The sequence below is a fragment of the Crassostrea angulata genome, chromosome 4 (assembly GCF_025612915.1).
Source record: "Crassostrea angulata isolate pt1a10 chromosome 4, ASM2561291v2, whole genome shotgun sequence".
NCBI classification, from domain to species: Eukaryota; Metazoa; Mollusca; class Bivalvia; order Ostreida; family Ostreidae; genus Magallana; species Magallana angulata.
This window is the reverse complement of record NC_069114.1, coordinates 4,920,129-4,936,996: the sequence shown is the minus strand read 5'-3', so window position 1 is coordinate 4,936,996 and position 16,868 is coordinate 4,920,129. Positions and strand designations below refer to the sequence as shown.

The window sequence follows — 16,868 nt, the reverse complement described above, 5'->3', positions numbered from 1 at the left end:
GTGTTTATTGTTCAAATACGCCCACCGCATTCAGTTGCAAAACTCTGACAAAACTAGGTAGGTGTAACCAATTCCCCCTCATCATCTAGATTTTTCTTTAGATTGAAGACAAAAATATGCATCTATTTTATTATAAATATGCTGCTTAAACGTCATAATTTTGAAATTAGCATTCAGCAGATGAAGTACAATATTGAGAGTATAAAGATAGTGTGCATTGCACTAAATGTAGATACACTTTCCATGTACATGTAAACGAACATATAGTTTACATCTATATAAATGTTTGTTCATCATACCAGGTCTCGCTTATAATAATATTTTAAATTGTTATATTCAGTAGTATATTCTCACTATATAACTCTATATAGACAAATAGTCAATAACTGTAATATAAGATCGTCCGAAAAATATTGACCGGTCAATATTTTTTTGATATTGACCGGCTAGGAATAATATCTATTGAACATTCCCTCTATTTCAAATAATCGCCTCTGATTTGTTGATTCGTAAACGATGACGTAAATAACTCTTCGCGACTCCAAAACAAGGTGACGTCATAATAGACAGTCAGTCAAGGCAAGTAAACAACGGACGCGCAATGCGACAGTTTGCTATCATAACGGATATAAGGATTTGCGAATTACTGTAAAGTAAAATCAGGTAGAACTTCTGTATGTTAATTCTTACGGTCGGCGGAATATCACCAGTGACCGTTTGATGCTGAGGATATTTTGGAAATGAACAAAATTGAATTCTTGAATTCTTTGTTGAGCTGAGAAAATTACAGCGATCTGTTTTCAATTAGTTTCTTAAATTTTGGTTTGTTTCTTCATATAACAAAACAAATGTTGACTGTGTTTTTGGGAAAGGTTGATTATATTAGCCCCCTTGGGACGAAAATATTGCCCTCCGCTTCGCGTCGGGCAATATTTCGTCCCTCGGGGGCTAATATAATCAATGTTGCCCTCAACCCCAGTCAATATTTGTATAATGTTTACAAGCGGTAAAAATCGAATCAAAGTTGTTGTGAACATAAAAAAATTCCGAATGATAAATGTAAGATGCTTTGATATAACAATCACGATTTAAATGACAGGTTCATTTTCTTGCGTTTATGGAAGAAAACAGACATTTTCTCTTCGGAGATAAGAACAAATCTCTATCAACAATGTCTGGCGACGAATGATTAATAAATTTTCGCAAAATTTCCTGACATTCGATTTTGAGAGTAAATTGTGAAGCACAATTAGTTTGAATATCTTCCCATATCACCGGAAAAAGATGAATACAAAATGCATAGTTTCTTTTGTCGGTAGTGTTTTGGACTAAAAGCCCGCTCTTCTATTCAAACAATTAAAATTAACAAATATATAAATGCATACATTTAAACAGATATCAAAACACGAAGTTTACAACGTATGCGCAATTCAGAGTTTTTTTTTAAGTTTTACATTTGATCACCAAATAATTTAGCAGATACATATTAAGGAGAAGAGGCGAACCCTCCTGTGATTTTACATCAAATTAAAGCTTATAAGTGTTAAACGACTCTTAAAATGCTGTTGTTTAACTAGTGAGGTTAACAAGTTTGACATGCTAAACATATTTATATAATTAGAGAAAAATGTTCTATTACTCGTATACATATAACATTGTAGTTCTGCAAGATTTGATAAATAAAAATTCGCAAAATCTCCTCAATTGATTGTCAAAACACAAACATCTTTGTGTTGTAAAATAATAAATTCCAATACCTTTATTAGACATAACCATGAGATTCGTCATTAATTGATAACTGTTAAAATGTGTTATTTTTACCTGGAGCAAACGTTTTGAAAAATTGTTGTGAACTGCTGTGACCAAGGGGTTGCCTGGGTGCTATTCCAGGAATGGAAGAAAGTGACCCAGCCGGAGAGCTGTAACAGCTGTCGGAATTAGCCATCTCAACCTGTCTCCCCAAGTACAAATACATCATTACCGAGGACGAGCATGCGAAGGTGGGTTTATATTTCAATTTATATGTTGTAAATTTTAGGGAATTTGCCACGGGTAATATATCCTTTAACATTAGCTTGCGTCAGATACTCAAAAATGACACAGATCGAAAGGTTATCTGAAGTGCATTTAAATGAATAATAAAATATTGATATTTCCTTGTCATTTCCTTTTTTTTTACTTTCAAAGCATATATATTATCGTTCTTTGCTTATTGAATATATTCAAAAGGGAACTTTAGTACTGAGTTTGTCATGTTGCATGATGCATGATTAGATTCAACTCATTACTCTTAGATTAGGATTAAAATGTTACTAGTTTATTCATATTGATTTATCCATTCATTGTTATTACCTGTATTATTTGCTTCTCGGGATTTGGGGTAGGTGTCTAGCCACCACTTTAAAAGCGATGCTCCGTGCCGTGGTCCAGTAAATAAATACACACCTTAAAATTCCAAAGTTCCTTATTTTAAACGTCATTTTCATCCTGTCAAGTTAGATGCCATAGTACAATAAAACAGTTAAGGAGAAAAAAGAGATTTTGTATGAAAATATCCGTTTGATAAACTCTATAATAGGGGTTCCGAGAAACTCCAAATAGATAAAATATGTAAAACCAATGATAAATCACCAAAATATTTTTTGTTGTTTTTAGTGTGAATTTCTCATGAAGAAAAGGTTTTAACCAGTCAATCAATAAATCCTGGACTTGCAATTGTTTCCTGGTATGTATAAATTTTAACTGCTCTTCAATTTTAAGTATGCATATATGAAGAAAAATGTCAAACGGCAAATATCAATCAACAAAAGTACGAAAGCGACATTCATGAGCATTGTTAAATTATGTATCAAAGATACTTAAATTGAAATTGACATTTGATAAGCTTAACTATGCATTTGTAAGCAGTTTGCAATTATAGTTTAAATAAAGCATTTATTCATACTAAGCGGACAAATGAATGTCCTGGATCGGTGTAGATTGTAGTTTTGTCAGTTTCAGTCACGATCCATTTTCTAGATAAATGGCTCGTAAGAGGAAAACAATATCATGATTGATGTAAAACGTATCAAGATAGGCCGTTTCAAATTTTTTTTCTATGGTACGCGGCCTCAGGCAAATTGGTTGTTAAGCATAACAAATTATGCCAATTCAGTACTTTTTCTTTTCATGTTTTAAAACACAAGTACTAGGTATACTATCAGGTTGGTATTTAAAATTACTTTGTTTACAAATTGTGCTTTTGATTTCTTTGTATTATATTTGTATTATATTTTTACAGTGTAAAAAAAAAATTCAAATTATGATACGAACTTTTTTTCTTATTTATCAAAAAATGATATTTGTTTTAATGCTGATTTATATATTTTTTCTAATAAGAAAAATGGACGCTTAACAAATAAAAGACTTTGAATGATCTTATGGGCAGTTTAGGATACTATTACTTATTCAGCAGTTCCTATAATTTACACGTTATTCATTGTGTTAAACTTTCACGATCTTTTTGACAATCAAATCAAAACCAAAAAATAAAATAAAAAAAATAAAAAAATACTTTAATGACAATCCAAATGCAAACACTAATTGATATTATGGAAACATTTCATGGTTTACATTATAATCATTAAGGAGTATTTTTTCAGCCCTGACTTTGATAGGAATTTATGTTTTATTTGTGATATCAAAAATATGTACATGTTTTAGATAACAACTTCTGATCTCTAACTTTAAATTTTCACTTATCTTTTTTGGTAACAATCACAACAACCATAACTAATTGTCCATGTATTAAGCTGAATAAATCAAGAGTGGCCCTGATATTTGTTGCTGTAGATATGTGCATTAACATCAGAATTATAGGCTTGGATGTTTTGTAAAAACAATGCATATATCCAACCGTTAACTTTTAAAACTATAAACATGTTTTAAATGCTAATTTATGTAATAAGTATCTGTATATTTTTGTATGTCATGTTATCATTTAAGAAAATAATTTATAAATTTTAATAAAGCATTCTTTATATTTTTCATGGTCACCCTTTTCCATTACTGTACAGTACATTGTTGATAAGGATAAAAATATACAATTAAGAAACAACCCAGCTATATTACAAATTAAAAAAAAAATATGTTTATCTTAAATTCTTAACATAAATTTTCACGGTAAAATTACATTAAATAGGTAAACAAGTTGTCTCTTTTGTAAACAATATAGACGGCTTAACAGATGATATATTTAGACAACAAACACCGTAGACCGCAGAACACAAATAAAAACAAGAAATTACATGTTCAGTGTATGTTTAAAATTGGACCTGAACTTAAAATTTAACTCAACAAGCGTCAATCTTGGTTAAAGCTATGTTTTACAAAAGAACATATGACCTACGACCAAGTTAATGAATGCTTACGAATCAAAAACTAATCCACATGAACATTTAATAGCTGTAAAATATCATGATAGAAATCAAATTAAACGGCAAAATAATGGTTTTATATCAATTGTTTTCTTCAAAGAGCATTCTACAAGAGTATAAAATAATGACCGCTTTGTCGTATGTTGTTTTAATAATACACAGTCCTGATATCCAAATTGTATGGTTACAGAGAAAAAAAAATATTATAGGTAATAATAAACATATAAAAAGATTACCATAAGACAATACAGGTGATTATAAAACTTTATACAAAACTAGATCTAACAAATAATAAAAATGGTTACACTGAGCGAGTACAGGGATTAACAGATATGTAAGTCTAGATGAATTATTTGATGTAATTGTTAGATGTAGGATGAATTGATGATTCTGCGTCATTGACCATGCATACATGTAATGATTAAAACGACGATACAGTTTAGTCAAAGTCACAATGTTGTCAAACAGATCTTTTTTCCTCGAGATGACTTTTTCAGAATACAAACACAGTACTACTTAATAAGTAAGTGAACCATACAACACAGAGACATTATAGGGTAATGTTATTTAAAGATTGTCTCTATGTATAGTACAATGTATCTTCATATTCAAACTATATAAAAGGTGTGAAAATGCATGGTTTCATTCCTGGTTTGAATAGTCTTGATTTTGCAATCCACCTCCCCGTCTGTTCAAAGTGTCCTGTGTGTGTTGGTTATTCAAGGATCTCCGAACTGTTTTCCGTAAGTTCAGCGCTTGGTTCCTTCGTCTTTCGTACCTGTCTGGTAGAGCGTGTTTTAGTGCTGCGCGTTCTTCTGCTGCACGCCTAATCATTTTCTCGTTGCAGTATATGGCCTCCTCCTCGTCTTTCACACTATCATCTGTACTATCATAACCCACATCCTCCTTCGCAATTAGGCCGATTTGCTCCTTAATGTCAATTTTTTTTCGTTTTGTTAGCTTTGTTATTGACAAAATATGCAAAAGTGTTTCATGTCTATGCATCACCATCCCAATAAACTGTAGAACTATTAATATAGTAAATATCACCAGAAAACCAAATCCAAGGGGTTCAATGATTATTGGCGGCCCTGAAGGTTGACTTATTTTAATATTGATTATATGTTTTGCCTCGTTCATCGCCGTCATGGTTGCTAACCACAATGCGTTGAGAAAAAAGAACCCAAATGCTACTTCATTTCGCAGTTCAGCTAACATTTCTTTGTCTTTTTCTTCTTTTTTCTGATCAGCTTCCAACGGGTATAAATAAAAATGAATAAGATCTTTCCAGAACTTTTCCTCTAAGGGTTCGAGTTTAGACGGATTTAACTGCCTAACATTCTCTGATGCCCATGAACTATCGTCTAAACTCTTTTTTCTTGGCATCGGAGCTTTCATACGCCGACTTTTAAAAAGCGAATGTTTGCCAACTGTTTGTCCATCTTCAGCAGCATCTGACTCATCTTTTGTCTTATCAAATATATTTTGAACAGATTCTAATGATTTTAGGATAACTAGATTGTTCATCCATCGAAAGATTGAAAAGAAAGCCTCTGAGCATGATGCTCTAGCTAAATTAGAGTTTTTGACCTGTTTGATCATCCCACTGATCATCTCCGTGGTTACAAAATCAATTTCATCTTCTGTCTCTTTCTTTTTGCCTTTCCTTTGATCTGGCCCAGAGTGTTCTAATACGGCCGTTTTATTTTCTCTTGTTCCCCATGAAACGTTGTTTAAATTGCAAATAGCGTAAATTATTAAAAATAAATAACCTGCTGGAATGCATATAAAATACACGACACCACATAATAAGTCTCCCAACTCATGAGGATGAAGAAGCCCAGCAATTATAAATGTTCCCACTATAATGTAGAAAAACATCCCCGTAGGCGTGTACCATCCCTCGCTAGCGATGGCAACAAGAGTTCCCACAAACACCGCCATCATGAGAAGAGCGTACACAGCACTGAGCGCAATTGCAATATTAAGTTGGGTGTCTGTTTTCGCTTTTAGACAAATGATTAGAAACAGTATTGTTGGTCCATATATTAAAAGATAAGCTACCGAAGGTGCTACCCCAAATACCGATCCTATGGCCGATTCTAAGGCCAGTAAAACAGTGGAAGGACCGAATACCGATGAAAACAATAAAATGAACTGGTAAAAAACGTAAAAGTATGAAATGTTTGGGTTTATTCTTGTCGTACGGGCATAACTCTTGAGAAGATCCCATATATTAGCCATCGTAGATGGCATCCATCGTCTTCTTTGGTTGAAAAACTCTTTGAAGTCTTCAGGAGCAAATGTGATTGCTTCAGCAGCTGCACAGTACTCGATCCTGTAACCTTGTTGTAGCATTAGGGTGCAGAGCCAACGGTCTTCTCCTGCATTTAAAAATTGTCTGATTAAAGAAAATGAATGATGAGTTCACAGTGTTGTGAATTTTGTTTACATAAAATGTATAATAAACTCTCTTTAGTTAGCCGAAATGATCCATAATGACAATTTCAGTGTATATTTAAGCCATGATTAATATGAAATAAGAACCTTGATCATATTGTAGGAAGTGTTTTGCTTTTGTAGGTAGGGTAGCATATGTTCTCATAACATTATCGTCCATGAGTGCTTTAACACGAAACAGACTGAAACAGCCAGGACTACAGAGAACACAACCAAACATATGCTCGGCGGACTTCTGGAGCCAGTGCCCTATGGCGTACTCAAAACGCTGGTACCAGACAACAGGTCCTGAGAACAGAATAATTTAGTGCCGTTTAATGTCCATGTTTAACGGATAAAAGTCAAATGACAAAACATATATACTGCATAATATAAACATTAAAGAACTATATTTTAGCGAATCAACATTGACATATGAAAAAAGTATTAACCAGATCCTCCTGGTTTAATACGACCACAAGTGGCTCCAACTTTTGGATTTATCTTCATTCTATCAATTAGAAGTTGAAGTGCTTCTGGTTGGAAGTCAACATCCCCGTCAAGGGCAAGAATGTAAGTGTTTTCCGCCTATATAAAATGGACAAATTTACTTTACTTAGTTTTGTCGTTTTCAAATTCATAATGAACATTTTGGTGATTCTGGGTTCTTATAGAAACAGATTAGAGTTACTCCGCAAAAAAATAATTATAATTCTTCTGTATAACCATTTCGGCGTGTTGTCATACCTTTTGTTTAATCTCGTCACTTAGAAGTTCAAAAATGGAGGTACTATCATCAAAATTTGGATTTGGTATTGTTGTTGGATTCCTGTCCTTCATAAGGAGTTCATACCCAATAAAGTAGTACATGTACATGATCTAATGAAAGAAAAAACCCTAAATACAAACTGCTTATTTCAACAGCATTTACACAAAACGTAGTTGCACCTCTGTTATAAATTTTAATGAATGGAATAACTGTTTATCAAATTATTGTAACGATCAAAGAAACGTGTGGTATATGCACGTGTACTAATATTACATATCGCATAGTAACGAGGTCTGCTATTCTTTAAGAACTTTAGATTCAATGCAAATGGTTTAGTATACATATATCTTTTGGGTCTTCTAAGATATATACGATGTTTAACGATAGTGACAAGTGACATTTTACGTGTTTTGCATCCACGTGACTCAATTTACCTTGTGACCTGTCATGACCATAAATTACCTGTGACCATCGTTTCTTGTGTCGGATTTTATCTTTGTCTTTTAGATGAACCACGAGTTTATTTTCTCCCGGAAGTTTCCATTCCAAACGACCTCCATATGGAGTAACGTACTTCTGTGGAGGGTCCAGCATGATTTTTCTATTATAGAAGGCACTAAAGCAAACATAAAAAAATACCATTTAAGTGTAACATGGCGTCATATTTGTCCATTTTTTCATATAATTCTGTAAGATCAAAAGCTACATTTTTATCTTACTGTACAACAGTTGTACGGAAAAAACATAATTTTTACGTAAGTTTACATTTTTGAAGTACATTGGCAACCAAAGAAAAATGTTTCTTAAGCTCAGTAAGGATCTTGAATGAGCAAATTTGACCAATAGTTATCTTTTTCACATTTGACAAGTGCTTCTTTAGGTCAATTTGTCGTACTGAGTACATTAAGATCTGGTTTCTATCAACGCAAATCAGCGTTTTGTAGTGTATAAACAGGTACATGTATTTATCATTTAACTGTTTAGTATAAAAGGACGTTTTGTGCAGTTAATTCATGTAATAATCTTATTAATTGATGCACTCTTTTATGATCCTTTATATCAACTGTATTTATTGTGAACGAATTTTTTAACAAAGCTAATTTGTTACATATTTTGCCTTTAAGATTAAACAGACCTTCCCGCTTCGTTAACGATTTCCATAAATTGTCTCACAAAATCATTTGGACCTCTTGTGTTTGTTGCTTTATTCGTTTCCATCGCATCGTCAAATGGTATGTGCGCTAAAACAGACAATTATTAATCTAAACGATCAGTCATATTACATTTAATGTTTTATCTATGAACAAAAGTCGGTTTTTAATCATGTGTTATCCCTCTTAGAGCACCACAAAAAAGAAATCAAAACGACGCATGAAACAGAGGTACGTATACCTATTTATTGATAGATTAACTGCTGACTATACGTTTGAATTGGGCAGTACCGTTTTGCTTAAAAATGATATCAAACACGAACAAAACCAACAAAAGAAAAAAACAAAATGATGCAAGCGTCAAAAATACAGACGTAGACCAATTATTTTAATGAAACATTAAAGTTTTTGCAGACGGAAAACGTAAGGTTTTTTAAATGATTCAAATCTAAGAAGTACAATACCTTCTCATATAATTGACCGCCAACTTGGGGTCGATTATTAAAAAAATATCACTCTTTCAAAGATGCATATATTTATAATTTCCATGTCTTAATATCGAAAGTTAAAATAAAAGAAGGAATTGTAATATCGTGAATAAATCTAATGGTTTGGTTTTAAATTAAAAAAAAAAAATAAAAAAAAAAATAAAATTATCTTGCCTTGATCCTACCACAAATATAATAACGTCCATCTTTATACTGAATATTACGTCAATTTGCGGATTTTTTTTTTTTTTTTTTTTTTTTACATTTTACAGGAGTGACTATCACCAATAAAAACGTTGATACCTTCGAATGTGTAGTAATCTTTCTCCTTGCCTTTAAGATCTTTCTTACTAAACTCATATTGAAACTGGTGGTGATCAAGTCTAAAATAACAAAAATCAAAAAATCATTTAGTATACAAAACGTTACAAGTTACAAGTAAAAATGGTACCGGTATGGTAAATGGAGGGAATTTATTTATTATTCCATAACAATATATGATTTAAAATTAAACTTCAGTTTACCTAAATATTGATATCAGAATCTGTTTCATTTCTATTCTATTTTCATGCCACATTGTTGCGCAGATATACACTTTGGTATCCGTTTTGGGCACATTGAGCTCCTTCTTGTAATCATTTTCAGATCGGTTTCGTTTACGTCGGCTGTGCAAGAGTGCAAGGTCGACAAGAGGACTACAGTAGTGAGGTAAGACAAACAACCTTAAAAACAAAATGGCGTTATTAATGTCAACACTAACAAACATCATACATTAATACCATGGCGCATTAGAAATCAAAGAATCAGTAAGAAACAAGAAAATTTCAAAATGTAATACAATGACCTTACATAGGCTATTGTTACTCCCCCAGAAATACCAAAATTATATTATAATACAAGTTTTTAATTATTAAATTCTTTTTAATCGCTAGAAGATACATTCTAAAACCACATTTGACTTTTTTCATACAGAAAATTAAAATTGTATACTATTGTTTATGGATTTAAAAAAAGGGTTTCGATTTTGTTTAATGGACTATTTTTTTGAAAGTATTAGAAAGCAATTCAATGTTAAAAAAAATAAGAAATGGGTTGAAATGTTATGTAAGAATTAACATTTGAAATGAAAAAATGGTTGTTTTTTTAAAACATGCAAAATGGAAAGAGGCATTCGACAAGGCTGTCCTATATCAGTACATCTTTAATTTTATATAGAAAAAAATCATTAAGAATAACACGTAATACTCTTAACGGTCTTCTCAATGTATCGGGGTTAAAACGGTTGTCTGGGTATCGTTGATTTGAAAATTAAACTAAAAGATTTAAAGGCTGCCAGGTTACCAAGAATGTTCAAATCGAAAGGAGTTCTGTATAATATACTAAACGGTTTTGGTGATAGATATAGATGTTTTGTATGTTTTATAATTTTTCAGTAACGTAGATACATCGAAATTACCATTCTTTCATAAAGAAGTACGTAAGGCTCTGTAAGTAACTGAAACTAAAAATAAAAATTCCCGATCAGATGGATTGTCAAATGTCGATAGACTACGACCGCCATGGGGAACAACTGTATTATACGACACAACGGCAATGCTTTCTTTTTTTAGAACTGGTATTTTATATGTTAAAAATCAACTAGATGAGAATGTTAATATTAAGCATTTAGAAATTTTTACTACTGTGATATATTTTTAAAATAAATTTAATTGCTTATGTGAATACAAGACTAATATTCTGTGTTAAAAGATGAGAACATAAAATTATGCAAATACAAAATTTGTGAATAGTATGGAATTTCATTTTCACACTGGATATGATTATTTGTGTGGAAAAATGTATTCTATAAAAAAAATATAATGATAAGGAGTACAAAACCTTGTCACAGGAATGAGTTGTCAAAACAGTTTGAAATTCACTATGCTAAACAATGAGAAAACATATCTGTCAGTAAACTGACAGATGTTGAAGATAAACAATTATCTGATATTAATTACAGAGTGTATACTTAGAAATATACTTTGTAACAGTTCTTATTTAAGTGAATGGGAGGTAGAAGTGTAGGCAGAATGCAGAATGAGTAAAGATAAAGAAGTAAGTAAACATTAGATCTTTGATTGTTAAAATGTATTACAGATTTGAAGATTATTAGGTATATATCTTTCATTTAATAATAAAGAAATTATTGTAGAATTTACTAAGAAAATAATAGAAAATCTGCTACATTGATTTTTGTACTATCCTTCATAGCAATTAAAACTCAAAAGTATATAATGTATTATAAAAATCTGAATGAAAACAATCGGGTCTTCAGGCGCATTTCAAATCTGATAAACTACGCTTCTGTACTGCATTTGAAGTACAAAGCAATGATTCTACTGCTATTTTGTCCTATCGCTAAAAAAATAACTGTTTGCATTTATATTATACATGTAAAACATTTACTGAGAAGAGATCGACCAGTCGTCCGGTAGCGCTGTCAATAGGGTATGTGAATGGACGAAGTTGTGATCCCTATAGACAGCTAGCATCAACATATTTTGACAGCTGTATTCTTTTTGGTTCGTTGATATACATTTAGCATGTACACATTTGTTCGACAACACCATAAATAGTTCTAGTATTGTTTAGCATTACAAGTATCAGTATTATTAATGTTATTACTTTAACTTTAATTGGATGTATTATTGTTATAAGATTTGATTACATTCGTCTGTAAAGATTGTTCACAAAAATAAAATTTTATGAAAATATATATTATTAAAAACTTGAAGCGCAATTAGTTTTAGTTTTACCACATAACCTTGTTAGAGAAATATCTAACAGCAATTCGAATGAAGTTATATTTTTATATTTAAATGTTCCCAAGCTAATATAATACTAACTTACTTTTGCGCGAATTCCAAGCGATCCTGACGATTTTTAAACCATGCATGTCTGCAAACCCAAATCTGACCTACCCATCCAATAATAAATCCACTGACCAACATCCATTTATTTTCGGCGTTGAGATTAAGGAGATTGCGAGCAAAATCAACTTCTATTTCATCGAACATAATCAATAGGACCAGGTACAGTGGCGAAGCGAGGGTCAGTGGCAATGCAAAGCCAACCACTTGCATTCGAAGTCTGCAAGCTAACACACCAAAGTGAGTGGTCAGAAATGCTGCGATAATATGGACCACGTATGCATTAATGACCAACCGATAGGATATTCCTTCGTCCTTGCACAAATCGGTGATGTTTTGAAGGTCGGTGCTGCTTACATGTATATGGGTATCATTTGAAATCAGTTTTGATATATTAGTGCAATTTAGGGATAAAAGTCCTGATGCATTGGTGGAAGACATACTTATGAACGCATTGTAAGTTTCATTAATTCCTCGAATTTCAGGACAATACAAAGTTGGAAAGAAAACAATCAATAAAGTTATCCTTAGAAAACTAGAACACATGTGCGATGTCACATATCCTTTGTCACTGATCCGTTTGTCTTTTTTGTATTCTATAAATTTCCTACATACAAAAGAATATGTTTCAATCCATCTCGTAGACAGGAAAATAACAGAAGTTGCTACCCATGCAAGAAGTTCCACATTTTTATGTTCCTTTTCCATGGTCGAGTCTTTTTTCTCCGAAGTAATTGAGATTATCAATATAACAAAAGTAGCAATCAGGCAAATGCAACTGAACAAGTTTAATATTTTTTTAAATCCTTTTCCAAGTTGACATGCTTTGCGATGACAGTAAGACACTAGGTTTATTATTGATGGGAAGACAGGAATTGAGAGGGTCACGAGACAAGTTTGAAGTGGGTCAAGGTAAGGCATGACCTTGAAAAGCAAACATCCTAGGCCAAAGAGATGAAATGCTTCCCTTAGCAATACCTACAAGGACATAAAATTTCAATCTGATTCACAATGTAAATGATTCTACCTTTACTTAGTGTTGTCCATCCGTATACTTTAACGTTTTTTCGGGATTATTCAATTAACCTGTTTGCAGTTTTAGTTAGTTTAGTTTAAGTTACTGTTTAAAAAATATATAGATATAAATCATAATGATATACAATTCTAAGTGATTACCATTAAAAACCGTGCACATTTAGGACTCTCTCTTTTTCCAAACACGAATTGGGCAACGCTCTGAATGAATTTGAAAAAATCTGGTACTGCGATTATGAAGAAAAAAAGATACGAAATGAAGTCTTGTGTAACAGTCCTCTGAAAATAAATAGAATTGATATTTTTCTGATATTCTAAAAATGCAACAACAGTAATTTTGGTTTTTTAAGTACTGTAGATATGTAAAACAAATATTTCCTGAATATAAGGGACTTTACATGCGTCTCCAAGCTAAGCTCTAAATTTAATATATGCAAAAGAACAGACCTAGTTCCTAGATGTCAAGTTCAATAGTCTAGATATGGTCGTTTAAATAAACATATAAGAAATCTTTAGTTGTAGATACATTGTACTACTTACAAAATAAAAAAAACAAGCAGACACGTGGGAAGGTCATGTAGTTATATAGATTGTTCTTCCTTTAAACTTTACATATTCTAACTTACATTTTTAAATCTTCTTTCTTGGTCACCGAGTAAAGATGCTAAAATCTGGAGACCACCTCTACTTGCGATAACGCCCCCTATAAGCACCAGAAACAGGAAGATGTAGAATAGAAATTTGAAACCCCTGAAGAAGGAGTCTGTGAACCCCACACACCACTTGGACTCTTCCGGTAGCCTGTCCTTTCGGAAAATGTTCCACAGCTCCGGACTGTGTTCAGATCTGATAATCAAATTAACTATTGTAATTGATAAGCATTAACATTTTCACGTTGATTTTTAAACGTGTTTTTCTCAGATCTGTAATTAAATCATTATTCGTAATTAATCGTCAACATTATTTCTACCTTATTTGTTTAACAGCTAAAATAATAATAAGCGCTTATGTTGTACCCTGTAATTCCGTTTAATGCTTCATGATTATGATAACACTGAGACACTGTAAACTAACCCATGCAGTGGATCGCCATTTCGTGTCTCTACGTTGATGTCCGACATTTCAATGTCGGAGGTCGCCATTTCTGTTGAGCCAAAAAATCAAACTAAAAGTTTAGTTTTATAAATATAAATTGAGAGCTAAAGGAAAATCACCCCGTGAATTCAGTATATCAAATTATGGACGTTACTTTAAGCTGTTAAAAGAATTCTGCAAATCTTTTTATTGCTTAAGGTTTTGCAAAGGAGCCTTTTAAATAGAATTTGTCAAAATCAATATTAGATAGACAGTGGTTGGAGCGCAATTATTTTCACAAAGTATTATAGGAGACATTTTTACGTAGGGTCACGAACTTTAAACATTAAGGTTAGAATTCATTTACTCTAAAGTATTGAAAAGTTAAGAAATATTGCAACAAGACATTGGCTGTACAAACATCAAGTTTTAGAAAGATTTTTATGAAGTTGAACAAGCCTGGTGAAGAATACTTAAACAAGTCAGATTAATGTAAAATAACGTTTGATGAAACCAAAGTCGGCATTGGAAATTCCAACACGCACAATGAGCCATGTCTTTGAAAACGATACTTAATTTCAAACATTGAACTGATTTGATACAAATATGTTATGAAACATTTCATCATATTAACTTTTAATACCCTGAAAAAAAATGCGGTAAAATAGAAGTAATGTACGCACTTACATCTTTCTTTCTTAGTTCCTGTAGATCCATGCACTGTTGTTTAAAATTTTAACTTTGCATACCACCGTAGCAAACATACCTATCTCAAACATTTAAAATAATACAGTTACGACATTAGTTGAATAGTGTATATCCAATATATAACCACGCTTACCAGGAACCAGCGGGCATAATCGTGTCTTTTTAACAGTGTACAAGGCATAGCAGGTACGATATTAATTCTGCTCATTGCACGCGTGTGTGTCAATTAGAGCAATTGAGCTATTGTTAGGTTGAATGCATTGTGTGCAAGATTTTTAAATCTTTTATTTAAAATGACTTGAAACCCGATATTGAATAACTCGTAAATTAATAATAAAGGATTTATTCTTCTTTTATCTGACAACCTTAAACTACGATAGACAATTTGGTAGACTGTAAAATAGAGAGAAGATATCAAGTTCAACAAATCAGAGGTAAAGGAATTCAAAATGGTCCATATAAAAATCGAACACCACAATTTTTAAAATAATACTTTTGATTTTGTCCACTTGACAAAGTGTAATTTGATGGATCTATGCAGTATTCAGTATTTAAGTAAAAACATGCATGGTGTGATATTTGTTAACGTAAGCCACAAATGTAATGGCTTTATAACTGTTATTACTTGACGATTGGCACTTTGGTTTTGGTTTAACGACATATTTTTTTATACACTTAATGTGAGGCTCTTCATTTTTTACGGAAATTGGTTGTAATCCACAGCTGTGTAGAAGTTGGTATGACTGAAAAAATACACGATCTATTTCTAACCAGTTAACCGTTCGAAAGATCGGCAAAATATCGAAAGAAAAATCGCAGACCGCACGAAATAATCATGATGATGTATAACTCTTATTTCCATAAAAGACGACTTGGCGATATCTCTTATCTAACAAACTGATGTACATTAACAATAGTAAGTTACTTTACGATTATTTCATTTTAAAAAAAATTAAATGAAAATATAAACAATACAATGCTTCTTTTGATGATTCATGTGGGTTATAAAGAAAACTATCATTGCAAACGCTGATAATAAATTTCTTGATAAATGTCGCTACCTTCATATCCTGCATGAATAATAAAGATCGAAATGATAAAGTAAAAAAAGTGCTCCACTTAAATTGTAACGATGCCTTTTACTGTTTGGTTTGAAAATGAATACAAATTTGTCATACATGAATATAAAATAAAAAAAAAAATTACGCAATAAAAACATAATTATGCTTCATTGAAAATGGCAAATTATGTCTACAATTTGACGGGCATTCGGATAAACACCTCTTCAACCTCCCTTAGGTTTTAGTATAAGAATCTAACTTGCTTGCTGATATACACAGAAGCAGATTAAGGCAAGTTAGATTGTTATACTAAAACCTAAAGAAGGTTTAGGTTTATCTTTCGCAAATTAAAAGAACAAAGTGGAATACAGCTATGAACGCTTTACGGTATCAGATTGACATTCTGATAATGTCCATCCAATTATTAAACGATCCATGAACCCTCGTAGTAATTATGTATCTATCAGCGCATTTAACCATTCACCAAACCGCTTGTTTACGATTTTGAAGCATAACAATGTGTTTATCATAGCATTTTAGGCCAGTGTCTACCCATCTGAAAAAAAGAAAATTAAATATGAATTACAAACCGTGTAATAACTTGATGTTATTTATTCCTGTACAAGTTATTATCCGTCATGTAATACGCAAAAAACACTTTGTGAGGATATACTTAATGTTGTTTTTTTTTATCTGTAGCAGCTTTTTCTTTTTCGCCCTCTTTTGCATGTCTATAAAAAAAGGAAACTTTTTGCTTTCATAGCTACTTCCTTATTGGGCCATTTTCATTAAAAAAATTGTCATTTAAAAAAAAGCAAC

General features: G+C 31.9%; 2 protein-coding genes across 5 annotated transcripts in view; both read right to left on the bottom strand.

The window, feature by feature from the left end:
• Positions 1–1,966, bottom strand: part of LOC128180324 (chitin synthase chs-2-like) — a 29,610-nt gene extending 27,644 nt beyond the window's left edge. Inside the window, exon 1 of the mRNA XM_052848345.1 lies at positions 1,822–1,966. Coding sequence (XP_052704305.1) covers positions 1,822–1,945 — 124 coding nt within the window. The 5' untranslated portion in view covers positions 1,946–1,966. The remainder of the gene's footprint in view (positions 1–1,821) is intronic.
• Positions 1,967–3,593: 1,627 nt separating this feature from the next.
• LOC128180325 (chitin synthase chs-2-like) lies at positions 3,594–15,171 on the bottom strand. Of its 4 annotated transcripts, none has more exons than XM_052848351.1 (13): positions 14,964–15,171; positions 14,281–14,350; positions 13,833–14,052; positions 13,348–13,485; positions 12,152–13,149; positions 9,787–9,984; positions 9,566–9,645; positions 8,759–8,864; positions 8,086–8,239; positions 7,602–7,733; positions 7,307–7,442; positions 6,963–7,163; positions 3,594–6,799 (listed from the first exon to the last, which is right to left on the bottom strand). In XM_052848351.1, the coding sequence occupies exons 1-13, from the start codon at positions 14,995–14,997 to the stop codon at positions 5,058–5,060; spliced, it is 4,209 nt and encodes a 1,402-aa protein (XP_052704311.1). In that variant the 5' UTR covers positions 14,998–15,171; the 3' UTR covers positions 3,594–5,057. The 4 variants fall into 4 exon arrangements, with proteins under 4 accessions (XP_052704311.1, XP_052704312.1, XP_052704313.1 ...); XM_052848352.1 differs by having other exon boundaries at positions 14,968–15,171; XM_052848353.1 differs by having other exon boundaries at positions 15,122–15,143.
• Between the last annotated feature and the right edge of the window lie 1,697 nt (positions 15,172–16,868).